This window comes from Oncorhynchus tshawytscha, linkage group LG08, assembly GCF_018296145.1.
Source record: "Oncorhynchus tshawytscha isolate Ot180627B linkage group LG08, Otsh_v2.0, whole genome shotgun sequence".
In the NCBI taxonomy this organism is placed as follows: Eukaryota; Metazoa; Chordata; class Actinopteri; order Salmoniformes; family Salmonidae; genus Oncorhynchus; species Oncorhynchus tshawytscha.
In genome coordinates, this window is record NC_056436.1 from 2,892,058 (window position 1) to 2,905,777 (window position 13,720).

A 13,720-nucleotide genomic window follows, 5' to 3' on the forward strand; every position below is an offset into this window, starting at 1 on the left:
ACACAAATTTACCAACTAAAAGATGACAACAACAACATCCCATAATAAACATCATCAGATGGTGCTCTGTACCTTCCTGGGGCAGGAGTCTGTCTCATCATATTGGCAAGAGAAGAAGACACACACACACACACACACACACACACACACACACACACACACACACACACACACACACACACACACACACACACACACACACACACACACACACACACACACACACACTAGGATGAGAGATACTCAGTTACACATTGTGAGAGCACACAGACAGACAGACAGACAGACAGACAGACAGACAGACAGACAGACAGACAGACAGCCAACAGACGGTCAGACGGCCAGTCAGTGAGGTAGGCAGACAGACAGCCAACAGACAGCAGGCAGTAGCAGCTCAGTTCAGCTCAGACAGGGAAGGAAGCTGTAGCCTGTGCAAATGGCCGCAGATCAGACTCCTTTTTGTTTCTCGCAGACAGCCCCTCTATAAACCTTTCTGTTTAGTCCTTTCTGTTCCATCCGTGATACAGGGTTGGGTTGCCAGTCGTATAATCACAACGCTCGACTCTGCTCTGCAGGGTTGCCAGATTGTATAGTTTCCTTCCTCAGACCTTCCCTCTTCTCTGTCTGATTAATTCTCTCTCTGATCTGGCATCCTACTGTGATGAAAAAGGCAAACCTCTGGCTCGCTCTATCGCTCTCCTGCTCTATCGCTCTCCTGCTCTATCGCTCTCCTGCTCTATCGCTCTCCTGCTCTATCGCTCTCCTGCTCTGTGTCCCTCCTTTTCCCTCTCTCACTCACTCTCGATCTTCCCCTGGCTCTCTCCTGTACTCTGTCCCTCCCTTTCTCTCTCTCTCCTGCTCTCTGTGTCTCTCTTTCTCTCTTCTCTTGTGTTCATGGTGATCTGCCAACCACTACCCTGCTCGTACATTACATCATTACTCTGCCCCCCTCCCAGACAGATGGACAGAGAAGTGGGAGGAGTGAGTTCGTGAGAGGGGGAAGGAGGAGAGAGGTGAAGAGCAGGAGAAGGGAGGTGGAGAGAGGGGAGGGAGGAGAGAGCTGGAGAGCAGGAGAAGGGAGGTGGAGAGAGGGGGGAGGAGAGAGCTGGAGGTAGAGGGGAGGGAGGAGCGATGTGGAGAGAGGGGGAGGAGGGGAGGTAGGAGAGATGTGGAGAGGGGAGGGAGGAGATGGGAGAGGGGGAGAGAGGGGAGGTAGGAGAGATGTGGAGAGAGGGGGAGAGAGGGGAGGTAGGAGAGATGTGGAGAGAGGGGGAGAGAGGGGAGGTAGGAGAGATGTGGAGAGGGGAGGGAGGAGCGATGTGGAGAGAGGGGGAGAGCGGGGAGGTAGGAGAGATGTGGAGAGAGGGGGAGAGAGGGGAGGTAGGAGAGTTGTGGAGAGGGGAGGGAGAAGAAAGAGAAATAAAGACAAATAAAATGAGCAGAGGGAGGGTAGAGGAGGGGTAAGGTGCTGTACAGAAGGGAGGGTAGAGGAGGGGTAAGGTGATGTATTGAAGGGAGGGTAGAGGAGGGGTAAGGTGATGTATTGAAGGGAGGGTAGAGGAGGGGTAAGGTGATGTATTGAAGGGAGGGTAGAGGAAGGGTAAGGTTCTGTACTGAAGGGAGGGTAGAGGAGGAGGGGTAAGGTGATGCCAGTCGCTCCTGTATCTTAGCAACATGTAGCACATGTTGGGATGTGTGAACTTTACTCCTCAGCCTGAAGCGGCGCCAGTGAATAGCTGTTCTTGTTGGGCCGACTGATAAGATGCTTCAGGAGGGCCAGTGAATAGCTGTTCTTGTGGGGCCGACTGATAAGATGCTTCAGGAGGGCCAGTGAATAGCTGTTCTTGTTGGGCCGACTGATAAGATGCTTCAGGAGGGCCAGTGAATAGCTGTTCTTGTGGGGCCGACTGATAAGATGCTTCAGGAGGGCCAGTGAATAGCTGTTCTTGTTGGGCCGACTGATAAGATGCTTCAGGAGGGCCAGTGAATAGCTGTTCTTGTTGGGCCGACTGATAAGATGCTTCAGGAGGGCCAGTGAATAGCTGTTCTTGTTGGGCCGACTGATAAGATGCTTCAGGAGGGCCAGTGAATAGCTGTTCTTGTTGGGCCGACTGATAAGATGCTTCAGGAGGGCCAGTGAATGGCTGTTCTTGTGGGGCCGACTGATAAGATGCTTCAGGAGGGCCAGTGAATAGCTGTTCTTGTTGGGCCGACTGATAAGATGCTTCAGGAGGGCCAGTGAATAGCTGTTCTTGTTGCGCCGACTGATAAGATGCTTCAGGAGGGCCAGTGAATAGCTGTTCTTGTTGGGCCGACTGATAAGATGCTTCAGGAGGGCCAGTGAATGGCTGTTCTTGTGGGGCCGACTGATAAGATGCTTCAGGAGGGCCAGTGAATAGCTGTTCTTGTTGGGCCGACTGATAAGATGCTTCAGGAGGGCCAGTGAATAGCTGTTCTTGTGGGGCCGACTGATAAGATGCTTCAGGAGGGCCAGTGAATAGCTGTTCTTGTTGGGCCGACTGATAAGATGCTTCAGGAGGGCCAGTGAATAGCTGTTCTTGTGGGGCCGACTGATAAGATGCTTCAGGAGGGCCAGTGAATAGCTGTTCTTGTTGGGCCGACTGATAAGATGCTTCAGGAGGGCCAGTGAATAGCTGTTCTTGTTGGGCCGACTGATAAGATGCTTCAGGAGGGCCAGTGAATGGCTGTTCTTGTGGGGCCGACTGATAAGATGCTTCAGGAAGGCCAGTGAATAGCTGTTCTTGTTGGGCCGACTGATAAGATGCTTCAGGAGGGCCAGTGAATAGCTGTTCTTGTGGGGCCGACTGATAAGATGCTTCAGGAGGGTGGCCATGTGTGCTAGCAAGGCAGCCGGTACCAGGTACCGGGTGAGAGCTCCGTGCTGTTCGTCATCCTCAATGTTCAGTACCAGCAGCTCAACTAAGTGGCTCAACTCATTAGGATACTTCAGTCTGATTATGTGTGATTACCCACAAACTGTACCAGTAACTAGATATTACCAACCCTCTGTACCAGTAACTAGTTATTACCCACTCTCTGTAACAGTAACTAGTTATTACCAACCCTCTGTACCAGTAACTAGTTATTACCGACCCTCTGTACCAGTAACTAGTTATTATCCACTCTCTGTACCAGTAACTAGTTATTACCCACTCTCTGTACCAGTAACTAGTTATTAGCGACCCTCTGTACCAGTAACTAGTTATTACCAACCCTCTGTACCAGTAACTAGTTATTACCCACTAACTGTACCAGTAACTAGATATTACCCACTAACTGTACCAGTAACTAGATATTACCGACCCTCTGTACCAGTAACTAGTTATTACCCACTCTCTGTACCAGTAACTAGTTATTAGCGACCCTCTGTACCAGTAACTATTTCTTACCTACCCTCTGTACCAGTAACTAGTTATTACCCACTCTCTGTACTAGTAACTAGTTATTACCGACCCTCTGTACCAGTAACTAGTTATCACCAACCCTCTGTACCAGTAACTAGATATTACCCACTCTCTATACCAGTAACTAGTTATTACCCACTCTCTGTACCAGTAACTAGTTATCACCCACTCTCTGTACCAGTAACTAGTTATTACCTACCCTCTGTACCAGTAACTAGATATTACCCACTCTCTATACCAGTAACTAGTTATTACCCACTCTCTGTACCAGTAACTAGTTATCACCCACTCTCTGTACCAGTAACTAGTTATTACCTACCCTCTGTACCAGTAACTAGTTATTATCCACTCTCTGTACCAGTAACTAGTTATTACCAACCCTATGTACCAGTAACTAGTTATTACCTACCCTATGTACCAGTAACTAGTTATTACCTACCCTCTGTACCAGTAACTTGTTATTACCCACTCTCTGTACCAGTAACTAGTTATTACCGACCCTCTGTACCAGTAACTAGATATTACCCACTCTCTGTACTAGTAACTAGTTATTACCCACTCTCTGTACCAGTAACTAGTTATTACCCACCCTATGTACCAGTAACTAGTTATTACCCACTCTCTGTAACAGTAACTAGTTATTACCGGCCCTCTGTACCAGTAACTAGTTATTACCCACTCTCTGTACTAGTAACTAGATATTACCCACTAACTGTACCAGTAACTAGTTATTACCCACTCTCTGTACCAGTAACTAGTTATTACCGGCCCTCTGTACCAGTAACTAGTTATTACCCACTCTCTGTACTAGTAACTAGATATTACCCACTAACTGTACCAGTAACTAGTTATTACCCACTCTCTGTACCAGTAACTAGTTATTACCGACCCTCTGTACCAGTAACTAGTTATTACCCACTCTCTGTACTAGTAACTAGATATTACCCACTAACTGTACCAGTAACTAGTTATTACCCACTCTCTGTACCAGTAACTAGTTATTACCCACTAACTGTACCAGTAACTAGTTATTACCGACCCTCTGTACCAGTAACTAGTTATTACCCACTCTCTGTACTAGTAACTAGTTATTACCCCCTCTGTACCAGTAACTAGTTATTACCCACCCTCTGTACCAGTAACTAGTTATTACCCACTCTCTGTACCAAAATAACTGAGTTTAATATCAAATAAATACAAATGTTTTGGAATCAGGCTGTCCAATAGTATAGAATCAGGCTGCCCAATAGTATAGAATCAGGCTTAGTATAGAATCAGGCTGTACCAATAATAGAATCAGGCTGTCCAATAGTATAGAATCAGGCTGTCCAATAGTATAGAATCAGGCTGTCCAATACTATAGAATCAGGCTGTCCAATAGTATAGAATCAGGCTGTCCAATAGTATAGAATCAGGCTGTCCAATACTATAGAATCAGGCTGTCCAATAGTATAGAATCAGGCTGTCCAATAGTATAGAATCAGGCTGTCCAATAGTATAGAATCAGGCTGTCCAATAGTATAGAATCAGGCTGTCCAATAGTATAGAATCAGGCTGTCCAATAGTATAGAATCAGGCTGTCCAATAGTATAGAATCAGACTGTCCAATAGTATAAAATCAGGCTGTCCAATAGTATAAAATCAGGCTGTCCAATAGTATAGAATCAGACTGTCCAATAGTATAAAATCAGGCTGTCCAATAGTAAAGAATCAGGATGTCTGGGTGTGTCTAGTCTAGGTTACTGGGCCAGAACAGACTGAAGTCTGGATGTGTCTAGTCTAGGTTACTGGGCCAGAACAGTCTGTAGTCTGGGTGTGTCTAGTCTAGGTTACTGGGCCAGAACAGTCTGTAGTCTGGGTGTGTCTAGTCTGGGTTACTGGGCCAGAACAGTCTAGTCTGGGCGTGTTAGTCTAGGTTACTGGGCCAGAACAGACTGAAGTCTGGGTGTGTCTATTCTAGGTTTCAGAACAGACTGTAGTCCGGGTGTGTCTAGTCTAGGTTACTGGGCCAGAACAGACTGAAGTCTGGGTGTGTCTATTCTAGGTTACTGGGCCAGAACAGACTGTAGTCCGGGTGTGTCTAGTCTAGGTTACTGGGCCAGAACAGACTGAAGTCTGGGTGTGTCTATTCTAGGTTACTGGGCCAGAACAGACTGTAATCTGTAGATCCATTACCAGGGGGGAAATCTGTTCCCGTTAAAAATGTAACACTAAGAGTCTCTTTCTCATGGAGGAGAAGAGGTAGATGGAGGAATGGCCATAAGGAGGAGAGGGCGATGAATTAGGGAGGAGAGAAGAGGTAGATGGAGGGATGGCCAGAAGGAAGGAGAGGGGGATGAATTAGGGGACAGACTGAGGGAGGAGAGAAGAGGTAGATGAAGGGATCATGTTACTGCTTTAAAAAAGCAGCAGGGTGAAATCACTGTCACTGTATCCGAGGTCAGTGACCCGGGCAGGATGGAGAGATACCCCACAGAGAGCCATACAGGTGTAGGATTACCGTCCTGACAGCCCCGTGACACTTAGCAGACAGAACACTGCTGACAGTGACAACAACTTGTACTTCCTCTACGCTTCAGAACACATCACCATATAGAACATTCTACGGCCCGGTTCTGGAGATGCTAAACGGTACAACTAGTGTTCTATAGAGTCTCATGTAAACCTGCTGGTTAGGGACTCAGACAGACAGTTAGTGGCTACAGACTCTCCCAGTAACGTACTAAGATGGCCCCAGACTAGAGGGCTGTTTGGGAGAGCAATATGTAAACATCCAGACCAGAGTTCAAATATTATTCAAATTCATTTCAAATACTTTAACCCGAACATGATTGAGTTTGCCTGGCGCAATGGAACCAATAAATTAGTTGCAAAATCTGGCACTCCGGCCAGGCTTCAGCAAAAGCTAAAAGTATTTGATAGATTTCAAGTAGTATTTGAACCCAGATCTGGACACCCAATAACATCGCTGCTGAGCACAAGAGCAGAGCAGGAAATCCATACTGTAGGGAGCTGGCCTCTGAGCTGAGCTGGCCTCTCTCTCTGAGCTGAGCTGGCATCTCTTCTCTCTGAGCTGAGCTGGCCTCTCCTCTCTCTGAGCTGAGCTGGCCTCTCCTTTCTCTGAGCTGAGCTGGCCTCTCCTCTCTCTGAGCTGAGCTGGCCTCTCTTCTCTCTGAGCTGAGCTGGCCTCCTCTCTGAGCTGTCCTCTCTTCTCTCTGAGCTGAGCTGGCATCTCCTCTCTCTCTCTGAGCTGGCCTCTCCTCTCTCTGAGCTTGCCTCTTTTCTCTCTGAGCTGAGCTGGCATCTCCTCTCTCTGAGCTGAGCTGGCCTCTCTTCTCTCTGAGCTGAGCTGGCATCTCCTCTCTCTATTTCTTTCTGAGTTGGCCTCTCCCCTCTCTCTCTCTCTCTGAGCTGGCCTCTCCTCTCTCTGTCTCTCTGAGCTGGCCTCTCCTCTCTCTCTGTCTCTCTGAGCTGGCCTCTCCTCTCTCTCTGAGCTGGCCTCTCCTCTCTCTGAGCTGAGCTGGCCTCTCCTCTCTCTGAGCTTGCCTCTCCTCTCACTCTCTCTCTCTCTCTCTCTGAAATGACCTCTTCTCTCTCCCTCTCTCGCTGAGCTGGCCTCTCCTCTCTGACTGGAGTCTCTGAGCTGGCCTCTCCTCTCTGACCGGAGTCTCTGCGTGTGCCCAGAATGTCACCTTGTTCCCTATATAGTGCACTACTGACCAGCCTTTGCCTGCTCCCCTGGTCTAGATAGAGGTCATCTCAGCTACAACACTGCACCCTCTCACTACCTGACATTTATCATGACAGCCAACAGAAGCGTACTGCGCGTGTGTTTGTGTGTGTGTGTGTGTGTGTGTGTAGACAGCAGTACATCACTGAGTAGCACAGTACAGACCCAGTTAACATGCTACTGGGTAAACAGCTTTAGTTAACATGCTACTGGGTAAACAGACCCAGTTAACATGCTACTGGGTAAACAGACCCAGTTAACATGCTACTGGGTAAACAGACCCAGTTAACATGCTACTGGGTAAACAGACCCAGTTAACATGCTACTGGGTAAACATCTTTAGTTAACATGCTACTGGGTAAACATCTTTAGTTAACATGCTACTGGGTAAACAGACCCAGTTAACATGCTACTGGGTAAACAGACCCAGTTAACATGCTACTGGGTAAACAGACCCAGTTAACATGCTACTGGGTAAACATCTTTAGTTAACATGCTACTGGGTAAACAGACCCAGTTAACATGCTACTGGGTAAACAGACCCAGTTAACATGCTACTGGGTAAACAGACCCAGTTAACATGCTACTGGGTAAACAGACCCAGTTAACATGCTACTGGGTAAACAGCCTCAGTTAACATGCTACTGGGTAAACAGACCCAGTTAACATGCTACTGGGTAAACAGACCCAGTTAACATGCTACTGGGTAAACATCTTTACTTAACATGCTACTGGGTAAACATCTTTAGTTAACATGCTACTGGGTAAACAGACCCAGTTAACATGCTACTGGGTAAACAGACCCAGTTAACATGCTACTGGGTAAACAGCATCAAGTCCCGACATGACAGCTGACCACGTATGAACCAATGATCACTGAGGAGGGCGGAGAGGGACAGGGAAGAGGGATATGAGCCGTCACTCACAGGGATGAGCCGTCACTCACAGGGATGAGCCGTCACTCAGAGGGATGAGCCGTCAATCACAGGGATGAGCCGTCACTCACAGGGATGAGCCGTCACTCACAGGGATGAGCCGTCACTCACAGGGATGAGCCGTCACTCACAGAAACATGCATGTACACAAAGACAGACAGGGAGAACAACGATGGGATGGGAGACGGTCGGTCTGGGAGAGCTAGAGGTTATGGGGAAATGGAGTTGATGCCTTGTTGCCATGCAGCTAGGCCATTCAGAGCCACGGTTACGGTTACCACGGTTACCACATTATTATTATGACGACCGGCTGTTACCGAGGAGGTTCGAGAAGCGTGCACCACCTTTTTGGGCTTGGGTCCTCGCTGCTGTGTGGTCATAGGGAGTGGGTGAGGGTGGGAGGGGGGGCGGGGGTGTAAAGGTGAGAGGTTAGAGGTCACAGAAGTTAAAAGGTTAGAGTTCATCGGTGACATCATTCTGGAGGTGGTGATGGGAAGTGTCAGTCAGTCAGTGTTCTACCGTGGAACAGAGGTGAACATAAGGAATGTTTCTACACAGACACACACTGTTTATTGTTTATTACATAACATGTCAATGGAAATGTTTGTTATGACAAGCCTAATTAAGTTCATGTGCTTAACAAGTCACATAATAAGTTGCATGGACTCACTCTGTTTATTAACAGGATTTTTTGAATGACTACCTCATCTCTGTACCCCCGACACACACAATTATCTGTAAGGTCCCTCAGTCGAGCAGTGAATTTCAAACACAGATTCAACCACAAAGACCAGGGAGGTTTTCCAAGGCCTCACAAAGAAGGGCACCTATTGGTAGCTGGGTAAAAAGCAGACATTGAATATCCCTTTGAGCATGGTGAAGTTATTAATTACACTTTGGATGGTGTATGAAAACACCCAGTCACTACAAAGATACAGGCGTCCTTCCCAACTCAGTTGCCGGAGAGGAAGGAAACCTGTCAGAGAATTTACCATGGAGGCCAATGGTGACTTTAAAACAGTTACAGAGTTTAATGGTTGTGATTGGAGAAAACTGAGGATGGATCAACAACGTTGTAGTTACCCCACAATACTAACCTAAATGACAGAGTGAGAAGAAGGAAACCTGGACAGAATAAAAACCATTTCAAAAGAGGGAACGAAGAAGAATAGGGGGTTTGGTGAAGAGGAGGAGCAGAGGGGGGTTGGTGAAGAGGAGGAGCAGAGGGGGGTTGGTGAAGAGGAGGAGCAGAGGTGGGGGGTTGGTGAAGAGGAGGAGCAGAGGGGGGGTTGGTGAAGAGGAAGAGTTTGGTGAAGAGGGGGTTTGGTGAAGAGAAGCAGAGAGCAGAGCAGGGGGGTTTGGTGAAGAGGAGGAGCAGGAGGGAGGAGATGTTTTGGTGAAGAGGAGGAGAGGGGGTTTGGTGAAGAGGAAGAGCAGGGGGGTTGGTGAAGAGGAGGAGCAGAGGGGGGTTGGTGAAGAGGAGGAGCAGAGGGGGTGGTGAAGAGGAGGAGCAGAGGGGGGGGTTGGTGAAGAGGAGGAGCAGGAGGGAGGACGAATATGATGAATATGTTCTTGTTTTCATTCTGATTGCATTTTTGATTTGATTTGTTTGTTTCTGTAATTGCAGTAGTTCAGGGCTCACCTATACGGTGCCTTCGGAAAAGTATTCAGACCCTTTGACCTTTTCCACATTTTGTTCTATTCTATTCATAAAGCGAAAACAGGTTTTTAGATATTTTAAAATGTTTATTAAAAAAACAAAACAGAAATACCTTATTTACATAAGTATTCAGACCCTTTGATATGAGACTCAAAATTGAGCTCAGGTACATCCTGTTTCCATTGATCATCCTTGAGATGTTTCTACAACTTGATCGGAGTCCACCTGTGGTAAATTCAATTGATGGGACATGATTTGGAAAGGCACACCCCTGTCTATATAAGGTCCCACAGTTGACAGTGAATGTCAGAGAAAAAACCAAGCCATGAAGTCAAAGGAATTGTCCAAGACAGGATTGTGTCGAGGCACAGATCTGGGGAAGGGTACCAAAACATTTATGCAGCATTGAAGGTCCCCAAGAACACAGTGGCCTCCATCATTCTAAAATGGAAGATGGGAGAACCTTCCAGAAGGACAACCATCTCTGCAGCACTCCACCAATCAGGCCTCTGGTAGAGTGGCCAGACGGAAGCCACTCAGTAAAAGGCACATGACATCCTGCTTGGAGTTCTCTAAAAGGCACCTAAAGGACTCTCAGACCATGAGAAACAAGATCCTCTGCTCTGATTAAACCAAGATTTAACTCTGGTTTGAATGCCAAGTGTCATGTCTGGAGGACACCTGGCACCATCCCTACAGTGAAGCATGGTGGTGGCAGCATCATGCTGTGGGGATGTTTTTCAGCAGCAGATCTAACATCTCTGGAGAGACCTGAAAATAGCTGTGCAGCAACACTCCCCATCCAACCTGACAGAGCTTGAGAGGATCTGCAGAGAAGAATGGGAGAAACTCCCCAAATACAGGTGTGCCACGCTTGTAGTGTCATACCCAAGAAGACTTGAGTCTGTAATCGCTGTCAAAGGTGGTTCAACAAAGTACTGAATAAAGGGTCTGAATACTTATGTAAATGTGATATTTCAGTTTTTAAATTTTTAATAAATTAGTAAACATTTCTAAAAACCTGTTTTTGCTTTGTCATTATGTGGTATTGTGTGTAGATTGATGAGTGGAGGGGTAGGGGGGGGGGTCAATTTAACAGTAAGGCTGTAACATAACAAAAAAATAGAAAAGTCAAGGGGTCTGAAAACTTTCCGAAGGCACTATATAAGAGCCCAAGGTCTCAGTACGACTCCCTGACAAAATAAAAATATAGTATACTAGTCTACTAGTCTACTAGTCTAGTAGTCTCTAGTCTACTAGTCTACTAGTCTACTAGTCTCTATGCTACTAGTCTCTAGTCTACTAGTCTCTAGCCTACTAGTCTAGTAGTCTCTAGTCTACTAGTCTCTATGCTACTAGTCTCTATGCTACTAGTCTCTAGTCTACTAGTCTCTAGTCTACTAGTCTCTATGCTACTAGTCTCTATGCTACTAGTCTCTAGTCTACTAGTCTCTAGTCTACTAGTCTCTAGTCTACTAGTCTCTATGCTACTAGTCTCTATGCTACTAGTCTCTAGTCTACTAGTCTCTAGTCTACTAGTCTCTATGCTACTAGTCTCTATGCTACTAGTCTCTATGCTACTAGTCTCTAGTCTACTAGTCTCTAGTCTACTAGTCTCTAGCCTACTAGTCTCTAGTCTACTAGTCTCTATGCTACTAGTCTCTAGTCTACTAGTCTCTAGCCTACTAGTCTCTAGTCTACTAGTCTCTATGCTACTAGTCTCTATGCTACTAGTCTCTAGTCTACTAGTCTCTAGTCTACTAGTCTCTATGCTACTAGTCTCTATGCTACTAGTCTCTAGCCTACTAGTCTCTAGTCTACTAGTCTCTAGTCTACTAGTCTCTAGCCTACTAGTCTCTAGTCTACTAGTCTCTATGCTACTAGTCTCTAGTCTACTAGTCTCTAGCCTACTAGTCTCTAGTCTACTAGTCTCTAGTCTACTAGTCTACTAGTCTACTAGTCTACTAGTCTCTATGCTACTAGTCTCTAGTCTACTAGTCTCTATGCTACTAGTCTCTAGTCTACTAGTCTACTAGTCTACTAGTCTCTATGCTACTAGTCTCTAGTCTACTAGTCTCTAGCCTACTAGTCTAGTAGTCTCTAGTCTACTAGTCTCTATGCTACTAGTCTCTATGCTACTAGTCTCTAGTCTACTAGTCTCTAGTCTACTAGTCTCTAGTCTACTAGTCTCTATGCTACTAGTCTCTATGCTACTAGTCTCTAGTCTACTAGTCTCTAGTCTACTAGTCTCTAGTCTACTAGTCTCTATGCTACTAGTCTCTATGCTACTAGTCTCTAGTCTACTAGTCTCTATGCTACTAGTCTCTATGCTACTAGTCTCTAGCCTACTAGTCTCTAGTCTACTAGTCTCTAGTCTACTAGTCTCTATGCTACTAGTCTCTAGTCTACTAGTCTCTATGCTACTAGTCTCTAGTCTACTAGTCTCTAGCCTACTAGTCTCTATGCTACTAGTCTCTAGTCTACTAGTCTCTAGCCTACTAGTCTCTAGTCTACTAGTCTCTATGCTACTAGTCTCTATGCTACTAGTCTCTAGTCTACTAGTCTCTAGTCTACTAGTCTCTATGCTACTAGTCTCTATGCTACTAGTCTCTAGTCTACTAGTCTCTATGCTACTAGTCTCTATGCTACTAGTCTCTAGTCTACTAGTCTCTATGCTACTAGTCTCTAGTCTACTAGTCTCTAGCCTACTAGTCTCTAGTCTACTAGTCTCTAGTCTACTAGTCTCTAGTCTACTAGTCTCTAGCCTACTAGTCTCTAGTCTACTAGTCTCTAGTCTACTAGTCTCTAGTCTACTAGTCTCTAGCCTACTAGTCTCTAGCCTACTAGTCTCTAGTCTACTAGTCTCTAGCCTACTAGTCTCTAGTCTACTAGTCTCTATGCTACTAGTCTCTATGCTACTAGTCTCTAGTCTACTAATCTACTAGCCTACTAGTCTCTAGTCTCTAGTCTACTGGTCTACTAGTCAACAAGTCTCTAGTCTACTGGCCTACTAGTCTACTAGTCTACTGGTCTACTAGTCTATTGGTCTCCAGTCTACAAGCCTCTAGTCTACTAGTCTCTAGTCTACTAGTCTCTATGCTACTAGTCTCTATGCTACTAGTCTCTAGTCTACTAATCTACTAGCCTACTAGTCTCTAGCCTACTGGTCTACTAGTCTATTGGTCTCCAGTCTACAAGCCTCTAGTCTATTAGTCTACTGGTCTACTAGTCTACTGGTCTACTAGTCTACTGGTCTACTAGTCTACTAGCCTCTAATCTACTAGTCTACTGGTCTATTAGTCTATTAGTCTACTGGTCTACTAGTCTACTGGTCTACTGGTCTACTGGTCTACTGGTCTACTAGTCTACTAGTCTACTAGTCTACTGGTCCACTAGTCAACTAGCCTATAGTCTACTAGTCTACTAGTCTCTAGTCTACTAGTCTCTAGTCTCTAGTCTACTAGTCTACTAGTCTCTAGTCTACTAGTCTACTAGCCTCTAATCCACTAGTCTACTGGTCTATTAGTCTATTAGTCTACTGGTCTACTAGTCTACTGGTCTACTGGTCTACTGGTCTACTAGTCTACTAGTCTACTAGTCTACTGGTCCACTAGTCAACTAGCCTATAGTCTACTAGTCTACTAGTCTACTGGTCTACTAGTCTCTAGTCTACTAGTCTCTAGTCTCTAGTCTACTAGTCTCTAGTCTACTAATCTACTAGCACTGAAGAGTGTCTGTCTTTACGCCAGTCACCATTCCCTCCTCTGTCTCTGTATAAGTTTTGAGACCTGAGAGGGGGATCAGGAGAGAGGAGAGAGAGCAGGTGGAAGAGGGGGAGGAAGAGGGGGAGTAGAGAGAGGAGGAAGAGAGGAGGAAGAGTAGAGGAAGAGGAGGAGTCAAAGGTAGGAGAGAGGCAGGAGGAGAGAGAGGAGGAAGAGGGGGAGGAAAGAGGAGGAAGAGGGGGAGGACG

The 13,720-nt window shown here is 46.2% G+C and overlaps 1 protein-coding gene across 1 annotated transcript in view; it reads right to left on the reverse strand.

The window, feature by feature from the left end:
* The window catches only part of LOC112263958 (dynactin subunit 1), a 77,750-nt gene extending 76,984 nt beyond the window's left edge, over positions 1-766 (reverse strand). The window contains 1 exon segment of the mRNA XM_042325064.1: positions 490-766. Coding sequence (XP_042180998.1) covers positions 490-516 — 27 coding nt within the window. The 5' untranslated portion in view covers positions 517-766.
* Between the last annotated feature and the right edge of the window lie 12,954 nt (positions 767-13,720).